The 18,234-nt window shown below is 52.5% G+C and overlaps 1 protein-coding gene and 1 long non-coding RNA gene across 3 annotated transcripts in view; both read left to right on the forward strand.

Moving 5' to 3' along the window:
- LOC120865973 (myosin-3) overlaps positions 1–18,021 on the forward strand; it is a 31,679-nt gene extending 13,658 nt beyond the window's left edge. The window contains exons 28-42 of one of the 2 annotated variants that reach the window (XM_040243341.1): positions 232–621; positions 709–835; positions 1,250–1,368; positions 1,537–1,733; positions 2,071–2,254; positions 2,836–3,001; positions 3,285–3,409; positions 3,897–4,205; positions 4,322–4,525; positions 4,600–4,725; positions 5,574–5,744; positions 5,845–5,949; positions 6,108–6,203; positions 6,301–6,438; positions 7,157–7,301. In XM_040243341.1, the coding sequence (XP_040099275.1) occupies positions 232–621; positions 709–835; positions 1,250–1,368; positions 1,537–1,733; positions 2,071–2,254; positions 2,836–3,001; positions 3,285–3,409; positions 3,897–4,205; positions 4,322–4,525; positions 4,600–4,725; positions 5,574–5,744; positions 5,845–5,949; positions 6,108–6,203; positions 6,301–6,438; positions 7,157–7,183 (2,484 nt within the window). In that variant the 3' untranslated portion in view covers positions 7,184–7,301. Of the gene's footprint in view, positions 1–231; positions 622–708; positions 836–1,249; positions 1,369–1,536; positions 1,734–2,070; positions 2,255–2,835; positions 3,002–3,284; positions 3,410–3,896; positions 4,206–4,321; positions 4,526–4,599; positions 4,726–5,573; positions 5,745–5,844; positions 5,950–6,107; positions 6,204–6,300; positions 6,439–7,156; positions 7,302–12,286; positions 12,295–17,687 lie in introns of those variants that run through there. The other variant, XM_040243342.1, reaches the window with a different exon arrangement.
- On the forward strand, positions 15,150–16,602 carry LOC120865983. Its single transcript, XR_005721573.1, has 3 exons — positions 15,150–15,461; positions 15,805–16,055; positions 16,495–16,602. It is a non-coding gene; the product is annotated as an uncharacterized LOC120865983 (long non-coding RNA).
- Positions 18,022–18,234: the final 213 nt, after the last annotated feature.

Genomic DNA, 18,234 nt, shown 5'->3' on the forward strand with positions numbered 1-18,234 from the left:
GCAATGGACAGTTTTTCCACAATTTAAACAAAACACGTAATTGAACTATTTCATATCAACCCATAGTCAGAGTGGAGTATACTCATTATCAGCCGCTGCAGGAAAGGCTCATGTCAGCGGAAACTCAGTCTTGGGACCAGCCCAAGACTTGGCTGGTCTAATGGGAGGGGAAACTAGCCTGTTCTTGACACTGGGAGTCAGGATTCTCCCGGGGATGGCCTGCCCGCACAGGCCCGGATCGAGGAGCTGGAAGAAGAGATCGAGGCCGAGAGGGCGACCCGCGCCAAGACGGAGAAGCAGCGCAGCGACTACGCCCGGGAGCTGGAGGAGCTGAGCGAGCGACTGGAGGAGGCGGGGGGCGTCACGTCCACCCAGATAGAGCTGAACAAGAAGCGGGAGGCCGAGTTCCTGAAGCTGCGCCGGGACCTGGAGGAGGCCACCCTGCAGCACGAGGCCATGGTGGCCGCTCTTCGCAAGAAGCACGCGGACAGCGTGGCCGAGCTGGGGGAGCAGATCGACAACCTGCAGAGGATCAAGCAGAAGCTAGAGAAGGAGAAGAGCGAGTTCAAGCTGGAGCTCGACGACCTGGGCAGCAACGTGGAGAGCGTGTCCAAGTCTAAGGTTCGGGGGTGGGAGGCAGGGGGCTCCCACCATTGCCCCTCTACACCTGAGCATTGACTCGGCTCTCTCCCCTTCCCTAACCTGCAGGCAAATCTGGAGAAGATCTGCCGCACCCTGGAGGACCAGTTAAGTGAGGCCCGGGGCAAGAACGAGGAGATTCAGAGGAGCCTGAGCGAGCTGAGCACCCAGAAGTCCCGGCTGCAGACAGAGGCTGGTGAGCACCGCGGAAAGGGAGGGGCGGCACCTACCGGACACTCACCCAGCACAGCAGGTCAAAACCAAAGGCAGGATTTGTTTGGGGAGGACTTCTAGGGAAGCAGATTTTTGGGAGAGAGGCAATCAGAATAACCTACGAAAGGCCATTCAGAGTGCCCTGGAGGAGGTGAGCACTGAGAGCCCAGTAACAAGAGAGGAGAGAGGAGGGGCCCGGAACACCCCCTGCTCCCCGAGCACCCTTGAGACATTTACCACCAGGGTGTGCAGCGTCTCACCAGGGTGTGCACTCAGCTTCATTGTCATGGACACGTGCCTTCATCCTCAGATCTCAGCACAGTGCCTTACACACAGTAGGGATGTGTGAGTGAATGAACAGACAGATGAAATAAAAATGTTTCCCTTCTGGACACAGGTGAGCTGAGTCGTCAGTTGGAGGAAAAGGAGAGCACAGTATCGCAGCTTTCCAGGAGCAAGCAGGCATTTACCCAGCAAATAGAAGAGCTCAAGAGGCAGTTAGAGGAAGAGAGCAAGGTACATAGCTGAGGGAATGCTCCCCGATCTAACCTCTACGCACCCCCTACAGAAACAAAAGACAACTTTATTCATAGGTGATGACAGCGGGAACACATCTGGACTGCATCACGCACACAGCCTGAAACATTCACGCACTGGGCCTCTCCTCTCTCCTGACTTCCGCAGGCCAAGAACGCCCTGGCCCACGCCCTGCAGTCCGCCCGCCACGACTGCGACCTGCTGCGGGAACAGTACGAGGAGGAGCAGGAAGCCAAGGCCGAGCTGCAGAGGGCGCTGTCCAAGGCCAACAGCGAGGTGGCCCAGTGGAGGACCAAGTACGAGACGGACGCCATCCAGCGCACGGAGGAGCTGGAGGAGGCCAAGTATGTAACTCTGTCTTCAGAAGAAATAGCACTTGTAAATGATCAAATGACAGAGGGCACTGACGTTAGTACTGCTCGAGAGTGAATGTTAGTCTTTTAAGGCAGTTCTGTACCAGCAGAGGACCTGTGTGAGCACATTTCATTGAGACAAACGACTGTGATCTTGGTTAGAGGCAGGCAGGCTACTGATCACTGATTTTTAGCAGACAGGAGGTTCTCCTGGGCTTATGAAAGGAAAGCTGTTTGAATCACATAGGTTAGTGATTCCAGCTAGATGAATAGTGATGTTCAAGAAGGACTGAAGCTTAAACAGCATCTGCTTCTCATTTGTTTTAAGGAAAAAGCTGGCTCAGCGCCTGCAGGATTCCGAGGAGCAGGTGGAGGCGGTGAACGCGAAGTGTGCGTCCCTGGAGAAGACCAAGCAGAGGCTGCAAGCGGAGGTGGAGGACCTGATGGTCGACGTGGACAGAGCCAACTCCTTGGCCGCCGCCCTGGACAAGAAGCAGAGGAATTTTGACAAGGTGCGGGGTGGGTGCAGAGGTGGGGCCCCAGTCTTGACTGCCCCAGGAGCAGTGAGACCTGGGGCAAGCCCCCGAAACCAAAGGGGAGTGGGATGCAGGTGGGGGTCCCCTTCAAACATTTCAGTGGAGACAAGCCACCTCCTCCAGTCTCGTCCAGCCCCAAGCATTCTTGGTCCCCAACATGGCTGGTCTGTCTGGGTGGCTGATGTGGAAATCTAATTCGGGTCCTAGTGGGAGGGTTTCTGGCAGCCTCCCCTTCAGTATGACAAGTAAGGTTGATCTGAACCGAGGTTTTAATGAAATATTTAGAAGTGCAGGGCCATTTTCGTAGTAGGGAAAATAGGCCCAGCTAATTCCTTCCCAAAGGGTCCACTTGCTTTTTGGAGATGGCAGTTGTTATTGACCAGTGACTGATCTTGAGTTGATTTATGGAATGAAATCTTGGTTAGTCAACAGTCAGGAACAAGCGACACAGCCAAGGGGACCCCGATTCTCAGAGTGTTCACACTCATGGGGGTCCTGAGATAGAAGCTGGAGGTGAAGGGTCATGAACAGAGGTGCCTTTCTCCCCGGCATTGCAGGTGCTTGCCGAGTGGAAAACCAAGTGTGAGGAGAGCCAGGCGGAGCTGGAGGCATCTCTGAAGGAGTCCCGCTCCTTGAGCACCGAGCTCTTCAAACTGAAAAATGCCTACGAAGAAGCCTTAGATCAACTTGAAACTGTGAAACGAGAAAATAAGAATTTGGAGCGTAAGCAGTTTGTCTGAAATCCCGCTTCACGCTATTGGCCAGAGTGTGAGGCTGCAGGAGCGTGACTTCAGGACCCAACCTCATCTGCATGTCTGTTACCACAGGCACAGGAAGCATTCCACACCCGAGGGCTTGTTTCCGAGCCTCTCTATGTCCAGTATCTTATCTCCAGCAAGCAGCGTCCTTAGAGCTTGATAAACTATTTAAGAGCATCTGGCTAGTGCTTACTCTGTGTGGAAACCTGTGCGGAAGTTCAGGAGCAATCAAACTTCTCTCTTTACAGAGGAGATAGCAGATCTCACGGAGCAAATCGCTGAAAATGGTAAAACCATCCATGAACTGGAGAAATCAAGGAAACAGATCGAGCTGGAAAAGGCTGATATCCAACTGGCTCTGGAGGAAGCAGAGGTGAGCAGAATGTCAGGGAGGCAGTAAGGGAGCAGACGCTGTGACGGTGGGGCTCCAGCCTGGCCCCACTTGGGGTCTGCAGAGTCACAGTCCTCATGTTGGTTCTTTTCCTGGCAAACTATGTGGACGAATATCTGTGAATACCTGCGAATAATCTTGAAATTACTGGAGAAAATCACTACGTTAAAATAGGTCTAAAAATGAGATTTTACAAACAGCTGAGATGAATTTAAAATATCTATAAAGTCTCTTAAGTGCCTAAGAAATATGATCTAAATGTTACTATTGTTTCATAGCATAATAAAAACAAACTGCAATGAAATATTTTATTCCTGCACTGAAGGTAAGTTAGGGATTTTTTAAAAAAGAGTTTTGAATATTGTTGAGTTAGTTACAAATATTCCATTCCTCTCTTACCCCAGAGAGGAATGTAGCAGGCTCTGTCCCATCACTGGTACCATTTCTGTTTTGTTTTTGTTCTTCAAAGGCCGCCCTTGAACATGAAGAGGCCAAGATCCTCCGAATCCAGCTGGAACTGACACAAGTGAAATCAGAAATCGATAGAAAGATGGCCGAAAAAGATGAAGAGATCGAACAGCTGAAGAGGAACTACCAGAGAACAGTAGAGACGATGCAGAGTGCCCTGGACGCCGAGGTGCGGAGCCGGAACGAGGCCATCAGGATCAAGAAGAAGATGGAGGGGGACCTGAACGAAATCGAGATCCAGCTGAGCCATGCCAACCGCCAGGCCGCAGAGACCGTCAGACACCTCCGGAGTGTCCAGGGGCAGCTGAAGGTGTGTGGGCTCCCTGGTGGGGAACCTCTCCATCCTCAGACACGCACAGCTCTGGGCTGGCCTCAGGGTCCTCTGGCCTCAACTTCACGCAGACGCTTCCATTACTGTCTGGCCAGGATACCCAGCTCCACCTGGACGATGCTCTCCGGGGCCAGGAGGACCTGAAGGAGCAGCTGGCGATAGTGGAGCGCCGAGCCAACCTGCTGCAGGCCGAGGTGGAGGAGCTGCGGGCCACGCTGGAGCAGACGGAGCGGAGCAGGAAGATCGCAGAGCAGGAGCTCCTGGATGCCAGTGAGCGCGTCCAGCTCCTGCACACCCAGGTGAGCGGAGGGGAGGCGGGGCAGGGTCCTGGCCTTGGACGTGCCAGGTGGTAACCCTGCTCCTCCCGCCATAGAACACCAGCCTCATCCACACCAAGAAGAAGCTGGAGACGGACCTCACGCAGCTCCAGAGTGAGGTTGAGGATGCCAGCAGGGACGCGAGGAACGCTGAAGAGAAAGCGAAGAAGGCCATCACCGATGTGAGGCCCCTCCCTGCCCTGCACTTCATCCAGGCCCTCTCTCTCCAGCCCTGATCTGGTTCCCATCAGCCGGGGTGGGGCCTCCCCAGGGCACATGTGGGGTGAGCTCTGCTCTAGAAGCATTCCCCCGACCCCCAGAACTCAGCGTGTGCCCTCCCACACATTAATAAGGGGGGCGTGAAAAATAACAGTGCGGATGAGAAAGACCGGAAGGAATTCTGTTCATGTCTTGTGCCCGGGAGAGGTATGCTCTTCTTCCCTTCTATTTATGACTGATTCCAAATATGAAAACGAGACACCCCCCAGCCCCCACCCTCCCGCCTTGTTTGGACCGTACCTAACAGTCAGGTCACCTCATAGAAAGCCGGCTTCCCGCCCCAGCGCCCACCTTCCTGCTCGAGGCCGGTCCCTGGACGCGCGGTTCCCACAGCGCCACCTGCTGCTGGTGGGGAGCACTACCCCGCGATTATTCCCGCCCTGCATCGTCCGCACCTCCAGTTCCCTTAGCCTCCGGACCCCACACCCGTGACGCTGGGTTATAGACTCAGAGTCCTGTAACTCACGGGTTGGTAATGAAAGAAGGGATTTCCTTGGGGTGGGGAGGTCCCAAAGGGGCCAGTTTAAGAAAGGGAAGAAACCATTTCCCATGCAGCCCTTGGAGGTCTCACTGTCCGGCTTACATGCCTGTGCAGCTCGTCCCAGAGTCCATGGTGGCGTGGTGGGCTCAGGCATCATGTCACCTGTGCCCTTTGTCAGCAGCATGGTTCTAGTCCTCCGGGTCCCCAGATTTTGACAGTTCCAAGCACCTGACCTTTGTTTACATCTCAGTGGGATGATGTGCTTTTCAGGCGGCCATGATGGCCGAGGAACTGAAGAAGGAGCAGGACACCAGCGCCCACCTGGAGCGGATGAAGAAGAACCTGGAGCAGACGGTGAAGGACCTACAGCACCGCCTGGACGAGGCTGAGCAGCTGGCCCTGAAGGGCGGGAAGAAGCAGATCCAGAAGCTGGAGACGCGGGTACTTGGGGGAGGGACCCCAGCATAATAAGCGGAGCTTTCCAGCCTGCCCTGGTCATGCTCCATCTAGCCCCAGACTAATTTCCCAAGTGCTCCCCTAGATCCGAGAGCTGGAGTCCGAGCTTGAGGGGGAGCAGAAGAAGAACACTGAGTCTGTCAAGGGCCTGAGGAAGTATGAGCGGCGGGTCAAGGAGTTAACTTACCAGGCAAGTGGAAGGAAACCCCAGGAGCATTTCCTCTGTAACGCAGAACCTCACCCTGGGTCCTCTCTGGAAACAGGGAGAAACTCTTTAGCCCAGGCACTGGGACCTTTTGCGTCCCTGTCCCCTCCTGGCGACCTGCCATCCCATGTTTTCTCTTGAAGAGTGAAGAGGACAGGAAGAATGTGCTGAGATTACAGGATCTGGTGGACAAACTTCAAGTGAAGGTCAAGTCCTACAAGAGGCAGGCGGAGGAGGCTGTAAGTCAGCACGAACCCAGGGCGACAACCCGCCCTGCTTCTGCCCGGGAGCTCCAGAGAGGCGCTCACTGCTCATACCCACTTGACTCTCTTTTAGGATGAACAAGCCAACGCTCATCTCACCAAGTTCCGAAAAGCTCAGCATGAGCTGGAGGAGGCTGAAGAACGGGCCGATATTGCCGAATCTCAAGTCAATAAGCTGCGAGCGAAGACCCGAGACTTCACCTCCAGCCGGGTAGGTGGTCCTGAGGCACTGGGTGGGGAGGACGAGGAGGGGAGGTGTAGCTCCCGAGGAGGAAGCCCCCCGAGATGGAGATATTTTTGAGATGGACGGGACCCTGGAGCACCATCGACTTTAGAACTGATCCGGCTGGGATTTGCTTAGAGCCACATAGCTGAGAAGAGCCCGGCTAAACCCAGGTCTGTGGGTCCCAATAAAACACTGTCCTGAAGAGCAGGGAGCAGTCCCTCCGTGGGAACGGAGCTCTCGGGCGCCCTCTTCCGCCGGCCTCCGTCACCGCACTCACCGCGTGTAGGTCTCTAAGTGAAAGTCGTTCAGTCGCCTCTGATTCTTTGTGACCCTATGGACTGTAGCCCATGAGGTTCCTCTGTCCGTGGGATTCTCCAGGCAAGAACACTGGAGTGGGTAGCCATTCCCTTCTCCAGGGGTTCTTCCCAACTCAGGGATCGAACCCAGGTCTCCTGCATTGCAGGTGGATTCTTTACCAGCTGAGACACTAGGGAAGACCACCCCTGGGCTGTTCTGAGGACCAGGCTCTCAGGCCTGGGGTGACGGCCACCATGTAGACAGTCGTGTATCCATTTGCCTGTGATCCAAGGAGTACCCCGTGTCCTCTGAGACAGACAAGCAAGCAACCGCATGCTTGCGGGGAGGGGAAGCAGCAGGAAGCGAGGCTCTGCTGACAGAACTATAATGCCCATTTTCTCCCCAGATGGTGGTCCACGAGAGTGAAGAGTGAGCCCCCTCCTCTGCAACAGGACAGAAAATATGCAAAATGTGTATTTTCATGGTTCCTGACTCTGATACTTTCAATGTGACTGCTTTTCACATGCAATAAACTTTGTTTTCAGTTTGGGGCTGTTTCGTTGTATTTGTTTTCTCTTCCCAGTGTGGAAATGGTTCACTGGTGATATTTATGCCCAATGTGGAAATCTGAGCAGATGGCTTGATCAAGCTATTCTGCATATTGTCTGGGGTGTGTATGTGGGGACAGGGAGAGATTGCTTTTGGTTTACATTTGAGATTAGGTTAACCACTGCTCTGGAAGGAGAAGGGGGAGTTTGTCCAAAGAGTCATCTCCCAGTACACATGAGGGAAGCACGAAGGCTTGGTTCAGGAAAGCCCTGTCTCAAGTTGAACTGGGTTATAAGGCAGGGGCTAGGAGTCCCCCTACACCCTCTCAGGGAACTGCCCTGGAGTACAGGAAAAGTTTGTTAGGTAGCACTCCACGTGAGCACTGCACTAACCACTGTGAATACACAACTGAGTGAAATAGCGCCAACTCCCCCAGAGCTCGGGCGAAATCTGCCACTGAGTTCTCGGCTCAGTCTACATGATTTCAAAGCCGCACAGCAGAAAATCCCACCCCTACCCAGGGTAAGCCTGTCTTTACGAGAAAATACAGTAGGAAGTCAGAATACTACCTGGACAATCTGCTACAGAAACAGAATCATCAAACTTGGAATTATTCGTTTGTCATTATCAGAAATATTGTCAAGTGCCCTCCTTTATCTGATTCTGGGGGATTAGATGACCCAGACTTACTCAGGAGGATTTAAAGCACCAGGAGAACTCAGCACCTTCTGGGATTTGTCATCCACAGAAAGAGGGCCACTGTGGCCTGTCAGTGATTTCAGATCATTTTACCTTAAAGACCACATCTCTGTCGTGCTTTCCTCCTTTCTGGCAACGCTGTGACTAGAACGTGCTGTGTCCTCCTGGGGGGTCTACTGATGAAAGGAATCCCAGCAGTGAGACCAAGGCTGGGCCAGGCCTGGCCTGAGGCTGGGCCAAGGGTTGCATTTGCCCAGAGCCTCTCTGCTGCACACTGATGGCTATAGGCCACCTCCCGGGGAAAGTGGGGGATAGAAAAAGCAGACAAAGCTTGTTACAGAGGTGTTCAAACTCTAGATGAAGAAGGAATGAAAGGTCTGGCACGTCACCATTTTTATACAAATTATGAACCCCTGATGAATTATGGCTACTAGTATTACAAAAATAAGACAACAAGACATGACATGCCTGCAGAAAGAAGTATATACATCACTGTCCAGGAAAAATTCCCATCCAGCAATCACACTGGGGTCTGATCCAGACCCTAATTGTATCCACCAACTTACAGGAAAGCAGAAACAGACCCAAGATAGAACCAATAAACTCCAGGACATGGGGAACGTAACTGAACACAACATCTAGTTTTTTCAATAAATGAATCACAAGGGAAAAAATCCGTGAAAGAAATGGAAGGAGGAATTCTAGATTAAAAGAGACTCAGCCCTATCCACCAACTGCTCGGCTTGGACCTTGTTAGGATACACATGTATATCCCATCAGGTAAAATGTGAATAACGCCTAGATATTTGATGATGATATGGGATTATTGTTCATTTTCAAGGTGATACTATGATAATGTTTTCTAAAATAGTCCTTATCTTTTAAAAATACTTAATAAAATACAAATAAAAAAGGAAGAAAGAAAAAAGAGGCAGGCAGGCAAGCAAGACCACCTTTGAAGTGAACTCACTTTATAGAATTTTAAGCAAAGAATTGATGAGATACCCGATGCATTTTATGTAGACCGGGGCCATAAAGCTGAAAACCCCTGAGGCTGTAGGACCTGCCACACCCACACACTGACAAAGTGCAACATTTCACTTGAAGAAGGTGAGCAGGTGGGTTGTGGAAGCAATCCGTAACTTTCCAATTAGGCTCTGATTTGGTGAGGGACTTGACTTTGCCAACAAAGGCCCGTATACTCAAAGCTGTGGTTTTTCCAGTAGTCATGTATGGATGTGAGAGTTGGACCATAAAGAAAGCTGAGCACTGAAGAATTGATGCTTTTTAACCATAGTATTGGAGAAGACTCTTCAGAGTCCCTTGGACTGCAAGGAGATACAACCAATCAATCCTAAAGGAAATCAGTCCTGAATATTCTTTGGAAGGACTGATGCTGAAGCTGAAGCTCCAATACACTGGCCACTTGATGCAAAGAGCCGACTCATTAGAAAAGACCCTGATGTTGGTAAAGATTGAAGGCAGGAGGAGAAGGGGATGACAGAGGACGAGATGGTTGGATGGCATCACTGACTCAACGGACATGAGTCTGAGCAAACTCCGGGAGATGATGAAGGACAGGGAAGCCTGGTGGGCAGCAGTCCATGGGGTCACAAAGAGTCGGACAGGACTGAGCAACGAACAACAAAATGGTAACATTCATTTTCTGTTAATATTGTGAACAACTGTGCCAGTGTTCATTTATTCCATGAAGCAAAGGATGCCCATGACTATAGAAAATATGAGCCCTATTACTGCAGAGAGAAAGAAAAGCATGAACCTCATTCCAAATAAACCTCAGCCGTGCCCCGCATGGGAGCAGGGGGAGTCGAGTCTGGGAGCAGAGAAGGGGAGGGTGGACTCGAGCCTGTCCCCTGAACTCTGTTCCCGGCTCTCAGCACTGTTTACCCAGTGATGACAAATCGGAGCTGTCGCCCCTGCTTCACAGAGGAAGAAACAGAACCACAGAGTAATGAGCTCAAGGTCACACTGGCCTCTAGAACTGGGATTCTCCCTAGCGCCCAAACTCCTCTGCACTACAAAACACTGCCTCCCTGACAAGTACCTTGAGGAGGTGGGCTTGGGGATGAGAGTCCGTCAGAACTGGACAGATAAACCCGCGGCGCACACGTTTTTTCCTTTTGACTGTTACCATTTCTGTTGAGTTCCTCCAGGCCTCCACTCTGACCCTTCTTGTCCCATCAGCCCGGCCCACTCTGTCTTAAGAGAGTCTCCCCTCAAACAGGCCGAGTCACTAGGAACTTGGTGACCTTTAGCTCATCTGCAATATTGCCTGGTCCTTTTGCATGTGAGCCCCAAAACAGAGTGGCAAAAGAGGGTGAGGGTCCCCCCTTCAGGCTTAGTTCTCTGGGTGGAATTCTACCACCTTCAGATTAAGAGCTATTGCAAGTTACTTTTCCTTTGTATAGACAGTCTCACCTTTTATTTTTTTTTTTCCTGGTACTTGAACATAGAATTTATTAATTCTCCCCCTGTAATTCTTACACTATCCAGAAAACTTTCTGAAGTCTTTACTGAGCCAAATCTCTTGGCAGTAGATTTCTATTTTTTATTACCTTTTATAATTTTTTAATTACACAAGAAATACATGATCAACACAGGATTGAAAAAATACATCTGTCAACTCTAAAGGGACTGTGGGCTAGGATGGCAGACTGCTTTATTTGGAAGTGGGGAGATCCTGATTTACGATGGCCAGGGGGCCCCCTTCCTCACATGTAAGGGACTTGGCTTCTAATAAGAGCCACATGTCCTCATGGCGGGGGTGGGAGGGGAAGGGGACAATTGGCTGCACTCTGCAGCCTCCTTCTCCTCCTGCTGGAGAAGGCCGCCTCCCCCCGCCTTCTCCACGCCTGGTCCCCGCGACAGCTGAGAGCTTTAATAAAGCACAGTGTGCCTGGGAATGTGGGCAGAGGAAGCTTCCCAGAAGGTGGAGGTCTATTTCTACCCCTCCCAATAATCCCACTGCTAAAAACAGCTGAGGCTGAGCCGTCCTGAGGCTGCTTGCTGGGGCCCAGCCACGGTCCGGTTACCCCGAGCAAGGCCTAGACATTCCGGAGGCCTTCAAGCCCACGGTGGCAGCAGCCGGGACCCAGGATGGTACCGATTATTTTTAGCTAAGATGTGTCATGCTTTCCACGGCAGCGAGGAGCAAGAAGCCTGGGCATCTGGGGGCCTTCTCCATGTTTTATCAAATAAGAGGTGGTCCTCAGAGCCCCAAGGAGGAGCAGGGGAGTGGGTGCTAGACGCCCTCAGGCTGCCTTCATCAAGACCCCTGACGCCAGCCTGCAGAGAGAAGGGGCAGCTCAGGTAAAGGAAATGGACCATTGTCACCAGCAGAGGGTTACCCAGAGACACAGAGGAAATGAGTCGGAGCCTCAAGAACAGTCAAGGAAATAGGAGTACTCAAAGATGATGGAAACAAAGCAAACCACAGAGGCAACGGGGAACCGAGGAAGGTGACAGGGTGACATGTTTCACAGTCAGAAACCAAAAGAGAGGCAGTCCCTTTAGCGGTGAGCACAGTGCTCTGCACACAGCAGGCGCTCCACGCGAGGGCTGAACTCAGCTCCTGGTAAGAGGGGGAGACGCAGGGCTCGGTGTACCCCTTGGGACGACTGGTTCTTCTGACTTCCTGCCTCTCCCATCACTAGTAAAGACATAATAATAACCCAGAAGCTGTTCTTTACAAATCTGTCAACAATCCTAACCATGCATATGAATTTCTTGGCTTCCCAAAACAGCGGGTGTGGGCACGGCTGTTTGCAGTTCACACCGGCTCAGAAGCTTGGGCAGAGAGTCAAGCATCAGTGAGGAGGCCCTGGGAGAGAGTGCGGCGCGGGGGGTGGGGTAGGGGGCGAGGTGTGAAGACCGTCCAGGGCAGAGGCAGCACCTCCCCAGCTTCCAACGCTGCTGCTATCTCAGGTCTGCAGTCTCACACTGACTCATCCGCCTGTGTTTACCCACTGCCTACTCCATTCCCAGGAACAGGAAACGGGCAGACAGAAGTCTCCAAGAAAGCCAGATCAGGACATGTAAGAGAGACCCCTTGCTCTGAGCTCCCAGGGCCAAGTAGGGAGGGCCGGCCGGTGGAGGAACAAACATTCCCAAATATGGCGCAGCCTCAGCTCGGGGCAGGATTAGCAGCCACGGCAGCTGTGCCTATTTTGGGCCTGGGGTCTCTGTCCCCTGGGCAACAGGTGTAGAGACTGGGAGCAAGGCATTTACAGGGGCATTTATTTTGGGGGCTTCCTGGCCTCAGGCCCAGGGACTGGAGTCAGCCTTTCGCATAAGGGTCCTAGGCCAGAAACCTAACATCTCTTCCTTCTGTCTCCCGAGGGGCCTGCAGGCCTGTCTCCCTTCCACTCCCAGGCTTGCTTGAGATGCCCACTGAGTAAAGTCCAGGAGGCAGAGACAAGTTGGCCCCTTCCCACCACCCACCCCACTGCTCACACCGGGGAGCCCAACATGGTGATGAGGGGAGCACGCCTGCGGTGGCTCTTTCTCAAGGGCACTCGCAGGTCATTCCTACACCAGCCCACAAAGGTAGGGTGGTCCGTTTTGGAAGTAGACTAAAGGACATGAGTTTTTCTTGGTTTAAGTGACTTGCCTTCAGTCCCACAGTGAATCCAGACCACAGAAGGTCCTGGGTGTAGCGTCATGAGTGTTCCATAGACACACACCGAGTCAATGCGATGTGGCCACAGTCAACCTCCCACGGCCAAGAGTGAGCAGCCCATGGTCCTGGGGACCCAGCCGGACAGGGGCCAGGCCCCCCGGAGGGTGAGCTGGTCCTGATGCAATCGCAGGGAGCCGTAAATAGCGTCCGGGGAGGGTCGGAGCGGCAGCACCAATGGGTTGCGCCCAAGCCTGGAGTCAGTCCTGTTGGCCATGAGGAGCCCCAGACAGCTTCACAGGCAGGGATTTAAATTCCCAGCTCTGGTCCCAGGACCGTCGCCCCTGCCTGAGTGGCTGGGAGCTGACACTCGGCTCACACCTGCTCAACCTGTCCTGCCTTGGAATCCTGAGCAGTCTGCTACTGCCTTTGTTTCACTGTCTGAAATATGGGCTTGACAATGAACACAGGCTTTTTTTTTTTTTTGCGGCTCGAGCCATCTCCGTAAGGAAATATTAATAGCAGTTCCATGTTTTAAATCATCCCCGGCTCCTGAGATAAAAGACAGTTTGAATATTAATCATCACAGTGAAAGGATGAGGCAATTTTGACAGGTTTCCTCTTGCCTTTCATGGTTGTACAGAAACCCCTCCTGGGCTCTGAAGGCTGGTAGTGTGAGGATGTGGGCTCTGAGGTCCACTCAGGCTATCTGGCCAAAAGAGGATTGGGTTCAAGGCAACCAAAATCACAGCCAAGTCCACACAAATTACCCGAGACGGCTTCATCCACCCGAGTCATCTTATTTGAAACACGACTCTGATCTGTCACTGCTCTGCTCAGACGCCATCAACAGTCCCTTCTGCCTCCAGCTGAGCACATACCCCTGCAACAACAGCTCTGCACCCCAAATGCCCACAGACATGCTTCTCCTGCCTGGCCACCTCCCACAAGGCCACCTCCAAGCGTTGAAATCCAAACATATCTCAGGCCCCCTTGGTCCTCTGCACCCACCAGCAGTCACAACCTAAGACTTCCCGCACATTTCCAGGGACACGTTTTTTTTCCTTCTACTCTCCCTAAGGAGCTGGGACTTACTGTCTTCCTTAACTTTGAATCAAAGTTCCTGCCTCAATATCTTTTTATTTCAAACACAGAGAGTTTAGTCACTAGGAGAACTAGGATGAGAACTCGGAGTAAGAAAATTCTAATTCCAGTCTGAAGGTGGCTTCCAGTTTCTTCCACCAAATGGGCTGCTCACTCTCGAGGTTTTGAGTCCTTACCTGGAAAACGAGCCATTGGAGCCATCACAAGCTTCCTACCCAAGCCGGGGCTCGGGGATCTACATCTAAGCCTCCCCTGTTGATTCTAATGATCTAGATTCCTGGTACCGTGTGATGGGAACACGCTGCCCTAGAGGCGAAGGGAAGTGAAAGTCGCTCAGTTGTGTCCGACTCTTTGTGACCCCGTGGACTATACACTCCATGGAATTCTCCAGGCCTGAATACTGGAGTGGGTAGCCTTTCCCTTCTCCAAGGGGATCTTCCCAACCCAGGGATCAAACCCAGGTCTCCCGCGTTGCAGGTGGATTCTTTACCAGCTGAGCCGCCAGGGAAGCATACCCTAAGAACTAACAGCATCTCAGCAACACTGCTCAGCAACCCCTAGTCCATCTATTCCCAAGCCCCTGGCTGCCCACTTCCATTGCCACAAGTCCACGAGCCACGTCTTCCACATGCGTAGCAAGCCCTCTGGTGCTCTGCCTGAGTCTCCCCGCTAGGTGGCCCCACTGCTCTGCCCGCCACCACAGTCCCCAGCAGGACCAAAGACCTGAAGTTCTCTAAGTGCCAGAGCTGATGGGTGACTCAGTCAGGCAAAGTGCAGGTGGAAAGTGGGAGAAGACACCTCTCTGCCCTTTGCCTGCGCTTTGGTGGAGAGTCCAGAGCAGAGCTGTGCCACACTGGAATTAGGGCAAAAGGAAAACCCACTAATCCCATCCCATCTTAATCCAAGATCTTGATATTTTGTTCACCACGCATTCTTTTGCATCAACTCTGATTCTGAAAATATTGGTCAAATCTCACCAGTCTTACTAACGACTGAGTCTTTTGCTGCCTCCTTAAGTTTGACATGGACTTGCCTCACCCTCGCCCCACCCTGGCCAGAGCAGCATGGTTTTCCCCAGTGTCCCGGGCGCTATAGAAAGAGCTGTGTGTGCTGTGATGGATGGAGGGCCGCTTGTCTGTGGATGCCAGCGCTGGGCTGGAGCGGAGCTGAGGGCAGCTGCTTGGGCCGGTTCACAGTCACAGCAGACGGCTAATCTCCGTCTCAGGAGACCCTCAACCTCCCTGTGGATCCACTTCTGCCAGGCCCCCAAAGAGGCCTGAATCCCAGCAATGCTGCCACGTGGCCAGAAGCCGAAGCCCCTGCTACAGAAGGCCAGGCTAACCTCGCCGGTCCTGTCCCCTGGAGGCTTCGAGAGGATTCCCTGCCCTCTGTACTGCCTGACTGAACTCATTTACTGAGGGGATGCAATGCCTGCTGCTCCCTCCTGGGCGCTGTGTGGGCTCCCGTCTCCTCTCCACCTGTTTCAGGGGAGCCTTCTCTCTCTTCTAGTGAGCTTGCACTCTTTCCAGCTTTTTGTGACTCCTCTCCTGATGCTCCCAGTTCCCTATGACAGGGGCACAGCCCAGTCACTCCCTCTGGAACCACCAGGGAGCTCTACGACTGCCCAGGCCTCACCCAAGACCAGCGTCATCACACTCTGGGGTGCAGTCCTCCCCCTCCCCCCCTCACTGTCCAGGCATCAGGACTTCGTAAACCCTCTCGGGTGAGAAGTTCAGTTCAGTTCAGTTGCTCAGAGGTGTCTGACGCTTTGAAATCCCATGGACTGCAGCACGCCAGGCTTCCCTGCCCATCACCAGCGCCCGGAGCTTATGCAAAGTCATGTCCATCCAGCCATCTCATCCTCTGCTGTCCCCTTCTCCTTGAGAAGATACAGGGCCAAAGGTAAGAACCCCTGCGTGGAGCAGGCTGGGCCCCTACTGAGTCAAGGCTGCCATCTACAGGTGAGAACACACACTCCTGCCCAGTGGGGACAGGGCAGGTGGAGGGGACAGACAGACAGCAGAGGCTTTGCAACTGAAATGAGTCGCCCCCTGCCCAACCAACAGGTCTCCTGTATAAACTCCCCAGTGGCCTCCAGTCAACATCTTCCAGAGATGTCTCATCTCCACAAGCCACCATTTTCACCCATGCAGCAGTCCTTTCTGGCTAGCAACATGCTTTGACGTGCGGCTGAACCCTGCCTTGAGAATGCCTTGCTCCCCTGGCCCCGGGTCTGCACTCCGGAGATTCACACAGAATAAACTACCCCCACCCAACTCTTCAGCTGCCAAACTCATCTGGATCCCTGCCTCTCAGGGTGAAAGAGCATGGTTCCTTTTCCTGCCCCTCCTTCCTGGCTGTCCTCATCTGGATATGCTAGACCGACCACATCCCTTCATCATGGGACACCCAGAATTTAGCCTAATTTTAAAATACATAGAAAAATAACACATATTCATCATAAAAATATGTTATTTAAACATAAAACAGAAGTGCCCTCACCCTTTCCATTCTCCACTCTCACTCACATTGTTAAGGGTGGAGCAGGGGGGTTCTGTTGCTAACAGGTTGGTGGCACTCAAACTGAAGGTCACCCCTTTGCAGCAAGAATGAGACCTCTCTTTTAGTACCAGCTCACACATCTGTCACATGTGAATAATTAGAGCACCTCTCCTAGCAATTATAAGTTAGTCTGGTGCCTGTAAAGGGTCTAGCACAATGCCTGTGAACACATATTAAATATTTACCCTTCCCAGGTGGCTCGGGGGTAAAGAACTGCCTACCGCGGCAGGAGATACAGGAGACACGAGTTCAATCCCTGGTCAGGAAGATCCCCTGGAGAAGTGGATGGCAACCCACTCCAGTATTCTTCCCTGGAGAATCCCATGGACAGAGGAGCCTGGTGGGCCACTCCACGGGGTCGCAAAGAGTTGGATACGACAGCATGCACGCTCAAACATCTACTAAGTGGGAATTTCTTAGGGCTAACTGGATTAGACAGGTGGTGGAAACAGAGGCACGAAGTACATTGTTTTTCCTGATTATTCTTCTCACATCACAGCAGGATTGGGCCCATGTAGGTTAGCATAATTAGTCCCAAAGCTCAAATGCTGAGAGCATCCACTAAGTTGTAAATAAAGGAGGCTCCTGAAGGGATCCTTTTAAGTCAGTGTGCGTTTGATGGGGTGTACCACCAGGGGGCAGTGCTGGGCCACTTATGGAGGACTGCTTCCTGGTCCACCAAATGTGAACCCACCGAGCGCGGTGCTGTGGGGCTGCCTGGATTCTGCTGATCTCAGGTTGAACCAGGCTGTCCCTTGCCCAGGCCTGAGGTCAGCAGGCTCCCCTGCTATCAGACTGTCCAGAGCTGGATGCAGCCAGACTCTTCTCTGGTGCCCACCTGCAATTCAGGGCCACTTAAGTGATTTCAAGTCCAGCTTCTCTCACTTCCCACAGCAGGACTCCCGCACGCACATTTACTTCTATTTGCTCATCTGTACCCTCGCAGGTCAGTCCTAAATTACAGCTTTTCCCACAGAGCCAAGCCTGAAAATTTTCCTCAGCATCTCACGTCAGAAAGTTGCCACCAGCTGCCCAGACTCAACACCTGTGGTTCAGTCACTGGGCAGATACTTCCTGGGTCTGCTCTATGCCAGGCTCTCTTGTCTTCCTTTCCCTGCCCACATCAGGTCCAATGAAGGCTTGGTTTCCCTGACACAGACTCAATTTTCTCGGGTCTCCAGATTCACCATGTCTTAGAACTGCTCCCGGCAACGGTGCCCTTTCAAACTTCTGGGCTTATCCCGACAACGAGCGTATGAAGCCACGAAACTCCAAACTCCTGTGACATACTCCTCTCACGCTCCTCTGACCAAATTCAGAATGGTAACATCTCCCTGCCTGCCATTCTGACTCAGACCTCCAGCAACCCTGGAAGAGTCTGACCCAGACTGGAAACAGTGCCCCAGAGTAAACTCGCCTTCTTCACGCCATGTGCACTGAAAGATAAAGAAGATACTTACAGAGATGCTACTGCCCAGGACAGTCAAGTATCCTCTCTCCCTGTAAACACTCAGCTGCCCTTGGACTTGGCAGACGTGTGCCACACTGACTTAGGGGTTGCCCTGCCCCACCCTGCCTGGAGGTTTGCATTCAGGAATGTTACGCTCATGCATGGTCTTAAGAGAAACTGTTCCTTTACAATTAGGCAATTTTGGCATGCTGTGATTCATGGGGTCGCAAAGAGTCAGACACGACTGAGAGACTGAACTGAACCGAACTGAGAGAAAGGGAAGTGGAGAAAGTCCTCGACATAGGGCTACAGACTATTTTAAGAAAGGGGAGAGGAAGGATACAAGGAATCAAAGGGTTTAACACCACTTAAACCAGAGAGATCATAAAATACTTGTGGGGGATTTATCGCTAAAGTGGAATTTAGCTGGCAGGATGATACAAGATGCTCAAGATAGCAATAAAGGAGGAAGATGTCGGCTCAT

Source organism: Oryx dammah, unplaced genomic scaffold (genome assembly GCF_014754425.2).
Source record: "Oryx dammah isolate SB20612 unplaced genomic scaffold, SCBI_Odam_1.1 HiC_scaffold_8, whole genome shotgun sequence".
Classification (NCBI taxonomy): domain Eukaryota; kingdom Metazoa; phylum Chordata; class Mammalia; order Artiodactyla; family Bovidae; genus Oryx; species Oryx dammah.